Source organism: Notothenia rossii (assembly GCF_949606895.1).
Source record: "Notothenia rossii genome assembly, chromosome: 6".
Lineage (NCBI taxonomy): Eukaryota > Metazoa > Chordata > Actinopteri > Perciformes > Nototheniidae > Notothenia > Notothenia rossii.
Window position 1 is genome coordinate 68,495,063 of NC_136909.1, and position 13,148 is coordinate 68,508,210.

General features: G+C 39.7%; 2 protein-coding genes across 3 annotated transcripts; one reads left to right on the top strand and one right to left on the bottom strand.

Moving 5' to 3' along the window:
• Nucleotides 1-1,494: 1,494 nt before the first annotated feature.
• Nucleotides 1,495-5,196, bottom strand: spast (spastin). Of its 2 annotated transcripts, none has more exons than XM_079686911.1 (16): nucleotides 4,850-5,196; nucleotides 4,682-4,765; nucleotides 4,511-4,594; nucleotides 4,210-4,367; nucleotides 3,985-4,118; nucleotides 3,788-3,881; nucleotides 3,633-3,707; nucleotides 3,462-3,533; nucleotides 3,293-3,368; nucleotides 3,106-3,197; nucleotides 2,947-3,026; nucleotides 2,813-2,855; nucleotides 2,620-2,699; nucleotides 2,453-2,523; nucleotides 2,321-2,361; nucleotides 1,495-2,228 (listed from the first exon to the last, which is right to left on the bottom strand). In XM_079686911.1, the coding sequence occupies exons 1-16, from the start codon at nucleotides 4,950-4,952 to the stop codon at nucleotides 2,103-2,105; spliced, it is 1,413 nt and encodes a 470-aa protein (XP_079543037.1). In that variant the 5' UTR covers nucleotides 4,953-5,196; the 3' UTR covers nucleotides 1,495-2,102. The 2 variants fall into 2 exon arrangements, with proteins under 2 accessions (XP_079543037.1, XP_079543036.1); XM_079686910.1 differs by having other exon boundaries at nucleotides 4,511-4,597; nucleotides 4,850-5,195.
• A 564-nt stretch (nucleotides 5,197-5,760) lies between these two features.
• On the top strand, nucleotides 5,761-13,014 carry memo1 (mediator of cell motility 1). The gene is made up of 9 exons (XM_079686912.1): nucleotides 5,761-6,245; nucleotides 7,540-7,621; nucleotides 7,699-7,767; nucleotides 7,942-8,054; nucleotides 8,457-8,568; nucleotides 9,631-9,773; nucleotides 9,932-10,008; nucleotides 10,240-10,344; nucleotides 10,703-13,014. The coding sequence occupies exons 1-9, from the start codon at nucleotides 6,185-6,187 to the stop codon at nucleotides 10,832-10,834; spliced, it is 894 nt and encodes a 297-aa protein (XP_079543038.1). The 5' UTR covers nucleotides 5,761-6,184; the 3' UTR covers nucleotides 10,835-13,014.
• The last annotated feature ends 134 nt before the right edge of the window (nucleotides 13,015-13,148 follow it).

The following is a 13,148-nucleotide window of genomic DNA, read 5'->3' on the forward strand; positions in this document are numbered from 1 at the left end:
TTTCTAATTGCTACCTATAGAAACTTAAAGATCCCAGCAGCATTGAAGTGAGACACATGCATTCACTATAACAAAACCCTCCCATCCACATGTTGTTTTCATAATGGGCCACTTGAAGAAACACTTACTGTTTGCTCAGTCAGTCAGAGGTCCTCACTGTGTTGACTATTATTCTACTCTCTACAGGGTGGGCTATTTCACTGGAGGTATCAAATGATCACCTATTCTGTTTTCCCTTGAGTGGATGTCGTGGTCGAAGCATCAATGAGGCACTGTGGAGGTGTGGGCCTCTGACACGCACCCAAAAAGGGAAGCTGTCAATCATCTCCAAGGTTTAAAACCATCTCAATAATGCTCTGTCTTCTGTCAGCTTGAAATATTAAATTCTGTCTTGTGCATATAACTGCTCTCTACTGTAATTACAGGTGATATGAAAAGTAATAACCTTTAAGAATATTGATATGAGGTGATAAACTCATTCTACCACCTGCAGGCATTGATTTCATATCCCGACACGGAAGCTGTGAGAATAAAATGATGAAAGTTCATGCAACAAGTCTCTCATAAAGACCATTTGTGTACTGTGCAGGATGTTCTCAGTGAAGAGTAAACACATCCCTAACACTCTCAATTCCTGTTTGGCATTGTGAAAGAAGCTCTTCAGTCACGACAAGTTTTAAAAACCCACTCCACCTAACATCTTTCCCCTGAGGAAAGAAATAGTCGTAGGTGTGGTTGCAGCAGTGGTTTGAATGTTAATCCCTTTTTTTTTTATTTCGTCTAATGGTGTGGAAATAAAACTCAGAGATGTTTTATTAATCGCAGAAATAGTTTGCATTTGCAGTCTGTAAACATCTGCAGGGAGGGATGATGCAGCTGCCGTGCCACATTAACCACAGGCAACACCACCGGCTGACCATAGGAAGGGCCTTTGGGAGAAAGGTGGGATTGAATGAGTTTTTCAGTGGAAAGGTTTGGAGTGCACTGAAATAAAATCTTCATGACTGACCACAAGCATTTACTCAGCCATGCAATACCAGCTGGTAACCCATCCAAACTTCAGTCTTCTTATTAATCACAGTTCAGTATAATGTAGCTTCACTTGTCAACCCTGAGATTTTCTCCGAAGCACTTACATGTAAGTACATGAACATAACATGCAGACGCTTCTACAATTGTTAACTATCTAACGCAAACTTCAAACTAAATCAAATCCAACACACATGCTGGACGGTGTGTTCAACACAGCAGAACATGGAGTTTATTTTCATTCATAGAAGTTTACTGCATTCCACAAACCTGTGGTTGCAGGCAAAATATCGACTGCCTCTAGATGCAAGCTGAGCAAAAGGAAGGAGTCGTGCAACGGCAGCACCATCTACCTTCAGGTGAGAGGATGTGTAGAAGAAAATTAATTCGAATGGATATGGGAAATAAAAACAGAGCAAGACCCTAATTAAAGAAGGAAATACAATGAAATAATAAAGCCGAGGATATTTCCACAAATGAATTTATTGATGCATAGGGAAAGTAGGAAGCCGTTGCCATAACTCTCTGATTCCTTAGGGTCTCATACTTTCAAATACAATGCATTTACTTTTCTCTTCAAACTATAAGTGCAAGTGGAAAGAAAAGTTATATTACAAATGCACCCCAAATCTTCCCTCGACTGTTATCACTCATGAGTGTGCACGGAGAGATTAAACCATCAACATGTATGTACAATATGATGTACATCATGTTACTAATGGGGGGGACGGGGACATTATCTAAATCGGTAGTTATATCAGGGTTTACAGCAAGTTTCTGCCCTCCTGAAGCAAGAGAAAGACCACTTGTAACTTTGCAGGACATTCTTGAGAATAAATAATGAAATTTCAAGTTCTAGCAAGAGTGTTTAAGGACAAAATAAAGTAAAGAAACCTGCTAGCAAAGTGTTCCCATAAAACAGGAAGGGTTTCCAAATGTCATAATATTTGCACATTATAGATTTATCCCCCTGCAAAGAGTTTAATTGTGGTTTATAAGTTCATGTATGATGTTTTGTACCATTGCGCAATCAACTGCTATTTTATTAACAGTTTTTCAAACCAAAAGAAAGTTCAAAAAGCTGTCGTGTCCCCAAAATCCTTGTTCCATTTGGCGTACATGCCAAGAGTCCCCGGCCTAACACTGGGCTTAATGCGCTTCAGGGAGTCCTCAAAGTCTTTGAGTTTGATGTTACGCATCTGTGGATATAAGCAATATAGAATTACTATAAATGCTGTTACATAATGACACTTCAGAAACATCTTTTGTGTTGTGAGAACTGTATCATTACCTCACTAGCAGCCATTCTTCGGACTTCGTCTGGTCCCAACTCTGTAAGTGAAGATAGTTATACATGAAATAGAATCCGAGTTGATGTAGAGCCGGAAATATATATGAGCAGCACAAATATGCAACGCGTTACCTCTAATGGGTCCGAGCGCAGCGTCTTTAGCTAATGACGTGAGATCACTTCCTGAATATCCGTCGCTCTTTCTGTCAAGTTACAAATCCAGGAATGTTGAATACATGAATGCACATGTACACACATAAATGAAATGTTGCAACGGTACGGTAATATGAAAAACTCACTTTGCGAGATTGGACAGCTCAGTTTTGCTCAGTGGATTCCCATGCTTTGCCAAAAGGTTTTCCAGCAGTGTTAATCTTGTCTAGAGGGACGACAGTTAAATCCTATAAGTTCATTCACTTTAAAATATGTTGCAATATTAAAGATGACACTGATCATAGAAATGAACTGTGATGAACGTTCACATGTGTTTACCTCTGCATCCGGCAATGCCACATAAACCCTTTTTGCAAAGCGCCTGTAATATTTACACAAGAGGAATATTGTTATTGAGCTTGTAACAGATGAAAACTGAATAATTGTGCAGGGGGTGGAGTGTCATCACTTACCTCAGCACTGCTTCATCGAGGTCCTGAGGCCTGTTGGTCGCTCCCATTACGAGCACCCTGTCGTCCCCTCCTGACTGCACCTGAAACAGAGAAGCACTATTTTGCTCAACTCCACTCGAAACTCTCTGGAGCTGGTTCACTTTGACATGTGGCTCTTACCCCATCAAACTCAACAAGGAACTCTGTTTTTAATCGACGAGACGCTTCGTGTTCTCCCTCACTCCTTTCACACAGCAAGCTGTCAATTTCATCTGAATGGAAAAACAAAAATAAAGGTTTATTTATGACCAGCAGATGGGGGGGATAACCCGGAGCACATTTGGTCAATAAATAGACTAATACAAACCAATAAAGATGACAGAGGGCTGCAATTCTCTGGCAACTGCAAACAGGGCTCGAACAAGCTTCTCACCCTCTCCCACCTGTAACGGTGATGAAAGAAAAGGTTAAAAGAAATCCTAGGCTAAATTAAGGGAAGTCTGGAAACGTACTCCAGGCATATTGAGCTTTCTTACGTATTTAGAGGTCAGACTGGCAGCGCTGATGTTGAAGAATGTGGCATTTGACTCTGCTGCGACTGCTCTGGCCTTGTGAGAGGAAGCAAAAGGCAGTGATGTATCTGATCAAACTGAGGCAACACCACCAACAACATATAATTATAACAGAGCTTCTAATCGAGTGCTTACCAGCATTGTTTTCCCATTGCCAGGTGGGCCGAATAAAAGCAAACCACGTGCCGGAGATCTCAGGCCAGTAAAGAGCTAGATGGCAAAGCGTTGTTAGTAAATCTCAAATTGTTAGGATCAGTGTAAGCAGAGGATACATTTTCACAAGGGATCACCTCTGGTCTTAAGGCAGGGAGGATGACAATTTCTTGGAGTGCTTGCTTGGCCAGTACCTGTCCCGCAATGTCTTTAAAAGATACTGATGCCGCACTGAAATGAACACAGAAAGCTTTTTTAGGAGAACATTTTCCTTTTGTTTAAATATAGGGACAGCTGAAATGGCAGGTGTTGTTCTATCATTGCTTGCAAATACCTTTCAACAATTTCATTCATGATTAGGGAGGCCAGTTTGCTGTCAACATTTTTGAAGTTTCTCATATTCCTTTTTGCCGGCTGCTTCACAGTTGTGGGTTTTCCATTTTGATGTCTTCCCACCCGTGGGGTCGCCTTTGAAGGGACAAAAACATTACACACTTCATCAGAATTAGACGTATTGAGGTTACACACAACTCGACAACTAAATATAATTTGAAATCACCTTTGGATCGGTGGGTCTGGATGGTGGGCGAACTACAGTGGAGGGTCTGATGTTACCTCGCACGGCAGGCTGGCTTTTGGGCAAAGGATTTGGTTGTGGAAGACCATGATTGGAGAACTTCAGTGGATCGCTCCTCCTTTTAGATGCCATTGTTGCTTCTGTGAAGCAAGAACAGCATTGAACTTCAGTATCAGGTCAGATAACCAAATCAATTTGTTAAAAAAAAAGTAAGTCAAGAATTTAGGATGTCAACAACAACAACAACAACAACAACAACAACAACAACAACAACAGAGCTTACCTAACAGACTGAGCCTTTCTTTTGCCATGTTGAGATTTGTGACCATTTTATCTTGAAGTCTCTTTGCTCTGTCATATTGCTCTCCTGCTGAAAAAACAAGGGAGTATAATGCTAAATCATGTCAACACTGCACACTGTAGACATCTGAGAGTTATGTTTGTTTTAACACACCCTGTCCCGTGATCTCTACAGCAATCCCCCTTTCAAGCTCAGAAATCCCTTTTTTGTACCACTGCACAGCCTCCTCTTTCGCTCCTGTCATAACAGAAAGCGGGTGTTTGTTACAAGCTGTCACATGACACAACACATCACACAATAACTCATACACACTTAACAGACCTGAATCATCTTCGTCGATCCTCAATGCCTTCGATACATACTCAAACGCCTGTTTATGGTAGTTTTTAATGACTTCGCCGCTGTCTTTGCTTTTACTTGCCATTGTTTTGGCCTACATCACTATCACGTTCTCGTAGGTTGTAACTCCACGTTAGCCACTTTTAAATGAGGGTAGGGTCAAATAGCATTTATAATTCGGTCAATCCGAAGTCTTGGGTTTATAAAACAAGCCATAAGCAAAATATGTACCAGTAAGTCCAATGCTCAACGGTCTCATCGCAACAAAACCATTTCCAAACCTAACTTCCGCTTTCCCTTGTGTACCTCGATGTCTTCTTCTCTTTGTTTTTTTGAGGCGGTTGGCACCCAGACGTTGCATTACCGCCTCCTACTGGATAAATAATAAAACTACAATTTACAAAGTAACTAAAAGGAATTACGATATGAAAAATGGAAACTAAATACACATTTAACCTCTTATCGCAAATAACTAGCCTACTACCGTAATAATTGCTCAAAACTCTGAGAGGATATGAAAGCCTCTCTCTGCAGTCGTTATTTAAATGCATTTCATAAACTTTAAAGGGAGTCTTTTTAATTGACACACGGTTCACAGTCCTGCAATACTATACAAACATACATACATTATAATACAATACTAATGCAATACAATACAAAGGATATTTATTGGTAGGACCACATCAAAAACAAAGCATTCCGCACATGATAAATGCCTCAATGCCTGTGAGGTGAACGGGTACAATACCACTGGACCCGCTCACTTTACGGGCAGTGCAATTTCGTAACCAAACATCCATCTTAGTAACGGCTATGCCTCTTTGTTTTTTCACCAATCACTGTCTGTTGCATAATCTATTAACCAATCAAGATATTCTGACGTCACTGTCATAACAGTTTCAGCGACGCCCCTCACCTGGCTCAACACAGACAAACAAGGAATCCTCTGATTCCGTCTGTGACAGCCGCTTTTTTTGTCACTGCTTTTCTGGCTGTACAATATTTGCACAATATACAGGTTTTGTATTTCGTGCCTTTTCGGTATGCATAATAATAACGACAGACTGTCTAAAAGGTGACGTTAGCTGCTCTCTCCGGCAAAACTTATCAACCGGTAACAACACCACGGCCAGCTGACGGAAACTGAGCTTGTTAGCCAGCTAGCTGTCTTTCCAGTCGAACTGCCCTTTGTCTTTACAAGCAAGTCTGCTAGCTGGCATTGTTTTTCCTCTTGGTTAGTAGACATCGGCTTTTGCAATTTCACTTTTTCTTCTGACAAAAGTTAAGCAAACCAAGATAGGCAGCTTGGGAACCAAGATGTCGAACCGAGTGGTGTGCAGAGAAGCAAGTCACGCCGGGAGCTGGTACTCTGCATCGGGTAACTGTCAATAAAGCACCGTCCGTGTTAGCAGGCTGTGCTAGCTGGCTTTTTTTTTTTTTTCATGGTAGTTTATTGGTTTTGACGGCTCTATTTTGCATTGCCTTCATTATCTTAAGATCAAAAACGGTCTAATGAAACGCTTGTCACAGCAGACGATGACTGTTAATGTAATAAATGTAACGCTAATTCATTTGATGAAAAGTCTAGTAGCTAACATTAGCTGCTATTGACTGCCCCTTTTCTGTTATCCCGTTTAGTGCACGGTTGGTTTAAGCCTATTCAGCACTTCTACTCCTCTGATGGTCGATAGAAATCTTCCAAAACAATCAGACACATCGGCTGTTCAGCATTTTGCCAATAAATTAAATATTCTCTACATAACAAAAGCTAACTTCGCTAATTTTGCAGAACTTCCTGGCCTAGCTGCCATCTGGGTATAGTAAGAGATTCCCCGAAATAGCTACAATTTAACTTGAGTTTCTGGTATTGCGGTCTGGTTAGTCTCTTACTCTGAATTTGGAAGCAAAATGTTCGCTGCTGTGAAACAAAGGACTTGGAAGGGCAGGGCAAAACATTGAAGGTTCATGTTGCACCCCTTCCCCCATTTCACTAACTATCTGCTTGTTTATAGGTATTTGACGTCGAAAGCCTGCCTGTTTATCCCTTTTAAGCTTGCGGTACTGCATTGTTTGTAATAACAGTATTCGACAGATGTTTCGTAAATATGTTTCTGTTACAAATGAACAATAATATTTCCATACAATACATCTGAAAACATAGATAACATTATCTTCCCACATTACAACTGTCTTTTTTCGTTTTATACAAAACAATGATAGTTGTTGTTTGTTTTTCCTGCCGATTCAGTTACGTCAGTTTGCTATGACTGATTGATGTTGTAATAACATGAAACCTTCTATAGACTAAAAATGTTAGTGTTTTCCAGTAGAGAGTGTTGACAAGCTTATTTTTGTTGTTTAACTGTGCAAGAACACATTAACTTATTCTTCTTGATTACAATTTCCTTAAGGGTCCAGTGTATGATTGCAATGTTCTACCTTTTTCCACCTAAAATAACACTTATTTTTTAAATATCACACCAACCACTTTTGCAACACTTTTATCCATCAGGGATTATTACTGTGACATATTACCTTCATTTCCTAGGGAGCTATCCCTTCATCTTTACTCTCATTTTGATTGTATACAATTTTTGTTTTTGATGCTGTCCCTTACATTTTGTTTTTGTATTGGTCTGAAATAAAATTATTTTGTATTTCTACCTTTTCAGGATCCCAGTTGAATGCACAACTAGAAGGCTGGCTGTCTAAAGCAGAGTCCTCCACCAGACCTGCTAGAGCCATCATAGCACCGTAAGCAAACATTGAATAAAATATGTCAAAATAAATCTTTGATGTCTTCTTTGAATTGTACATGCTTTTCTTTGCAGGCATGCAGGGTATACCTACTGTGGTGCTTGTGCAGCATATGCCTACAAGCAGGTTGATCCCTCTGTTACGTAAGTCATTCGGTTTTCATCTCTTTTTCTCCTTGCATTTAAAAAAGGCTTTATCTTATCTTACATTTCCCTCAGAAGAGTGAACAGATTTGAGTTTAGATAGAAGAAAATATAGTGCTGGTGGTGTGCTTTTTGTGAATAGAGTGAGTGAGATAAAATCCTGTTGCCCTTCAGTCGTAGGGTGTTCATCCTGGGACCTTCACACCATGTGCCCCTCTCCCGCTGTGCCCTGTCACCGGCAGAGATCTATAGAACACCTCTCTATGACCTGAGAATCGACCAGAAGGGTATTCAACGTTTTCACTCATGAATTTGTAACTGTGACTGTTTTTTGTATGCGTGTTTGTTGCTCAACCTCAAATGTTAACACATGCCAACAGGTTCATTATATAGGAAGGTATTTATAAGGTCATGTAGTAGGAAGAATAGACACAGTTCAGGTTTGTCAAGTGTAGAATGTAGTCGAGCTGATCTGAGCAAAGTGCAGACCTTTGGAGGTGAACATTTTTTTTGATCATTCAGGCAGTTCACTCACTATTAAGATAAAGGGTTTCAATAATCAGTTTTTTTTTAAGCTAGACTCTTATACCTGCGGTCATTTTGTGTGCGGCTCAAAACAATGATTTGATCAGTAGACATGGACGTTATAACATGCACAAATTAAAGTGAAACTCACCTCTGTTTTACAGTTTATGCTGACCTCTGGAAAACTGGGTTGTTTGAGCGGATGAGTCTGCAGACAGATGAAGATGAGCACAGTATTGAAATGCACTTGCCTTACACTGCTAAAGCCATGGAGAGGTAATGCACATAGGAGTGGCATTCATTGAAACCAAAGATTCGACACTGCATTTGCTGAGACAAGGGTCACATTTTTTTCTTAAACAAACACTTTTTTACATTCAGTGCTTCTCAACAAAACACATTGGGTGTATTCTTGAGCTCTAACAAATGACTTGAATGCATTTACTTCCTCCTAAATCATTTTCTATACTAAGGTGTAATTTGGGCCATTGTAGGTACAATCAAGAATAATTACGGAGACTTTGAAAATACATGACTGTGAATTAGGCCCATTTAGAGAGAAAAAACATTGATTTGGATACAATTATTTTGTCCATAATGTTCCATACTGTTACACCTCTTATCCCTATATACCGTCTGAATCTGTAGAATGATGAGATGGATCCAACTTTTGGAAATTAACTCAATTGTTTTCCCTTTATAACTTAAGAGAATATTTCTTTTTTTCTACTAGACTTGGTGTTTTTTTCCCCCTTGCAGAATTACAAAAAGAAGTGGTACATTTATAGTTTTTTCCCCCAGAATATCACCCTCCTTGTGTGACTCTGTTATAGTTTTTTTGTGCCTACAATTGCCTTAATTGCAAAGCCAGTTTTCAAATCTTGCATTATTTAAATCCATGTTAACTTGCCTGCAGTCTCCTTTCTTGTCTTTGCTAGCGCATTGCAGCATATTTTGTCATGTTTGTGTCACCTGGATCAGTCGAAATACTGAGACCATTTGCATGAATGTGTAGTTCTGTTCATTCTTTCATTGTCATTCAAAACGTACTGGCATTCAGAATCACATTGGTTCAGGGACACCTGGAAAGTGTGATGTGCATAATTGATACAGCCTTCTGTCAGGGCTGGCAGGAGTCGGAGGCATTTTCTTGGTTTACTAAAGCAAGGATCGGGTATTATGAAAGTAAAAAGATTAGCATTTTATTTTCAATAATGGATGAAAAATAAACTTGCATTAATGCAGATTTGATTTCCACCCATGGCCATGGGAGAGACCTTTGACAGTGAGGGGCAGATATTGTTGACAAGTTTTTGATTCAATATTGTGATGTTGCAGCCACAAAGATGAGTTTAGCATCGTGCCTGTGCTCGTGGGAGCCCTGAGTGAATCCAAGGAGCAGGAATATGGGAAACTGCTCAGCAAGTACCTGGCAGACCCTTCCAACCTTTTCATTATCTCATCCGACTTCTGCCACTGGGGTAGGTGCCGACAAATATAAGCACTGAAATATACATGAATTTTATGTTATCATATATTATTCTCCATTTAAAGGAGTATGCTTTGTCATCTGAAGATAATTCTGCCTAAATGTCATAGCTGTGGCATGTCTCTCCTGATACTATGTTTGTTTCTTTAGGTCAACGGTTCCGTTACACATACTATGATGAATCTCAAGGAGAGATCCACAGGTCCATTGAGCATCTTGATAAAATGGTAACCACTAAGCCATATTCAATTCAAATGTGATGATTACAAATTAAAAAAAAGTCATTACACAGAAGGTCAGAAGGTACATGGACAAGGCTTCTGTTTTGTTTTCTCTCGATCATGAAGTGTGTTTTCTTGAACACACAGCACACAGAACAAAAATGATACAGTATCGTATACATGATTTATTAACAACAAAACAAATCAAAAGATGACATTTTTTCTGTGCTTGTGAAGGGGATGGGCATTATAGAAACGCTGGATCCAATGTCTTTCACCAACTACTTGAAGAAGTACCGGAACACCATCTGTGGGCGGCACCCGATTGGAGTGCTTCTAAATGTAAGTACCACAGAAGAAGAGCCTTAACAGGTGTATCACTATTTAACATTATGTAGGTATTTGGATGGGGGTTCAAATGACTGCTACTTGCTTGCAGAAATTACAACTGTGAAAACATGAAATACTTGCTTTTAAGACTCCGACCTCTTAATATGAAGAGTATATTCTTACTGCAGACACATCGTTTCAACGTGGAGGAATCTAATCTTGAAAGGATTGGACAATACATATTTGGGGCAGTGCTTTAGTTATCATTCATTTGGCCCTGGAGAACTGTTAAATAACTAAATGATTGTTTATCAAGAGAATAACGCATTGTATCCTTATTGCCTGACGTGCTAATGTTGCTGTTTTGCAGGCTGTTGCTGAGCTGAGGAAGTCTGGCTCGGAAATGAACTTCTCTTTCCTGAACTACGCCCAATCCAGCGAGTGCAGGAACTGGCAGGACAGCTCCGTGAGTTACGCTGCCGGGGCCCTCATCGCTCATTGAGGTCGACTTCTGCAGGGGCCTCCGCAGCGTTGTCGCCCTGCCCCTTACTATCTATCGCCATAATCTGACCCAGATACCCTCCCTCTCACCCCAACCCCAGTTACGCCCACCCCTTTGCAGGAAGGACCTAGACACTCAAAGCCAATACAGTCTTCTTTCTCTGTCTCTCCCTCTCCTCCGCCTATCTCCTTGAAGTGCAGTTTTCAGATTACGTAGACCAAATTGGTTGGAGGAAATGGGAGAGAGCGTAATATTTTGGCTCAGAGTTAGCGTTGGGAAGGGGAACTCTTACTTGGGTTTCGAAGTGAGTTGTAATAATGCAATCTTTACATTTTGGCTCTCGATCTGTGCATATGTAATTTGCCTCCAGAAAGGAATGAAAATAAAACGGCAGATCTTAACAGAGCATATTGCAATTTTGCCGGATAAAAAAGAAATGGGTGTTTTGACTGACTGCTGAAAGACACATGACACTTAAAACAGTTTCATTGGTAATTACTACCAATCCTTAACATATGTTGTAGTTGCTAACAAAGGGCTGCACCCACCAAATTTAGCTAACTCCCTACTGTACAAACCAAAAACATTTATTACTCTTTTATTATTTTTTTCTTTACTCATATTTTATTCCTTTTATTTCTCCCCACCTTTTATATTTTCATTAGACGTGAACGTATTTACTCGAGTAGTGTGTAGATTTGAACAAAAGCAGTGTTGTTACTTAGGCTCGTATATGGCTTGCCCAATAAATTATTGTGTGCAACACTGCTTCCAGATTCCAATTCTATACCTGTAGCATTATAGATATGTTTTTCAGGGGCCAGACTCCAGTTGTGCTACAGAAATGTAATCTAAGCTGGATATCGTGTAAATCACTCCAACACTGACACCTCTGCTCTTTGTTTACACTGCCACCTTGAATCTCTGTTGTTATTGAACTGTCAGAAGACTCAAGTGTTAGTTTTATTTTTTAGCTAGGTATCTGGAAAATGTCCTTTGTTACACATGCCATTCTGTGAGAGCAGCTAAACGTATGCTTTACCCCGACCAAAGTGGTTAAGGATTCGATGATCTGCTTGAATAGTTTGAAAATGTAAAAGATCGGTTCATTTGGTATTCATTTACAACTCTTTGTTAATACGTTTTGATCTAAGAATGCCAAACGTTATTGAGAATATATAAGACGTCCTTATTTATGTTTGCTTTCCAGCATCACATAGACAAGGTTGGCTATGACGAGCAATGGGTGGCCCAGTTTCAAGATTAGTGCATAGCATAGCATTAGCATACTTTGCTACAAGGTTTAACATAACCTAGAAAGAGACATCAAAAAAGAAATATTTAATTTACAAAATGATAACAATTATTTACAAAAAAATAAAATATGTATTTCCTTTTTAATATAAAATGCTCAAGTATTTTTCATAGATTAACAAACTGCATACATATCCTGAATGCTAACACCTCATGACAGTAGTGGCAGTATAGGCTTTAATGACAATATGATATGGATATTTGATTATCTCTGATGCATTAAGCTACAATGTCTTGCTGAATCAAGTGGGCACAGACTGAAAGATGAAATGCTCAGACTCACTTAACTTCTGACGCTAATTTAAGGGAAACTAGTAAAGCATGACACACTGTGCTATTGTGCCTTTTATCACTGTTGTAAACATATAAAGTGTATTCTCACTTTTAGTCTTATTGTAGGTGTACTTTGAGTTTTTTTTTCTTCTACATGTACCCCTGCCTCGTGCCCAACAATATCTCCAGGTAACCCGCCTGGCACTCCAGGAGTGTGTGACCTGCCCCCCCCCCCCCCCCCCCCTCATCTGTTGGTCTAAAATGGCACCAGCTGTTATCTTTATTCTCCAGCAGGGAGTGGTGTTTCTGTTCTCCAACTCGCCTCATTCCTGTAGAGACAAAAGGCTGAGCCTCAACACTGTTTATTTTCTGTTTATGGATATTTGTTTGTCTTTTAGGAATGGTTTTGTGTATAATGGTTTTTCTTGCTTAGAGAATGGGATCTTACACGTCACCAACCTAAAATATACTACTTAAGTACTCCCTACATGGAGTTTTTTGATCTCAGGTTCCACTGAAAAAGCATCCCAAAAGGCTCTTCAGATAAGGCCTTGGATTCATGTTACAAAACAAGTAAAATATACTGAAAAGCATGTCTGCTCTGGTGTCTTGTTCTTCAAGTATTTACAGTACTAACCTTTCCATGCCTTTTATTTTTTATTATCTATCCAAATTCACAATGGATTAGTAGCCTCTTCAGTCTTCTATTGTTAGCTCTACAGCAGAT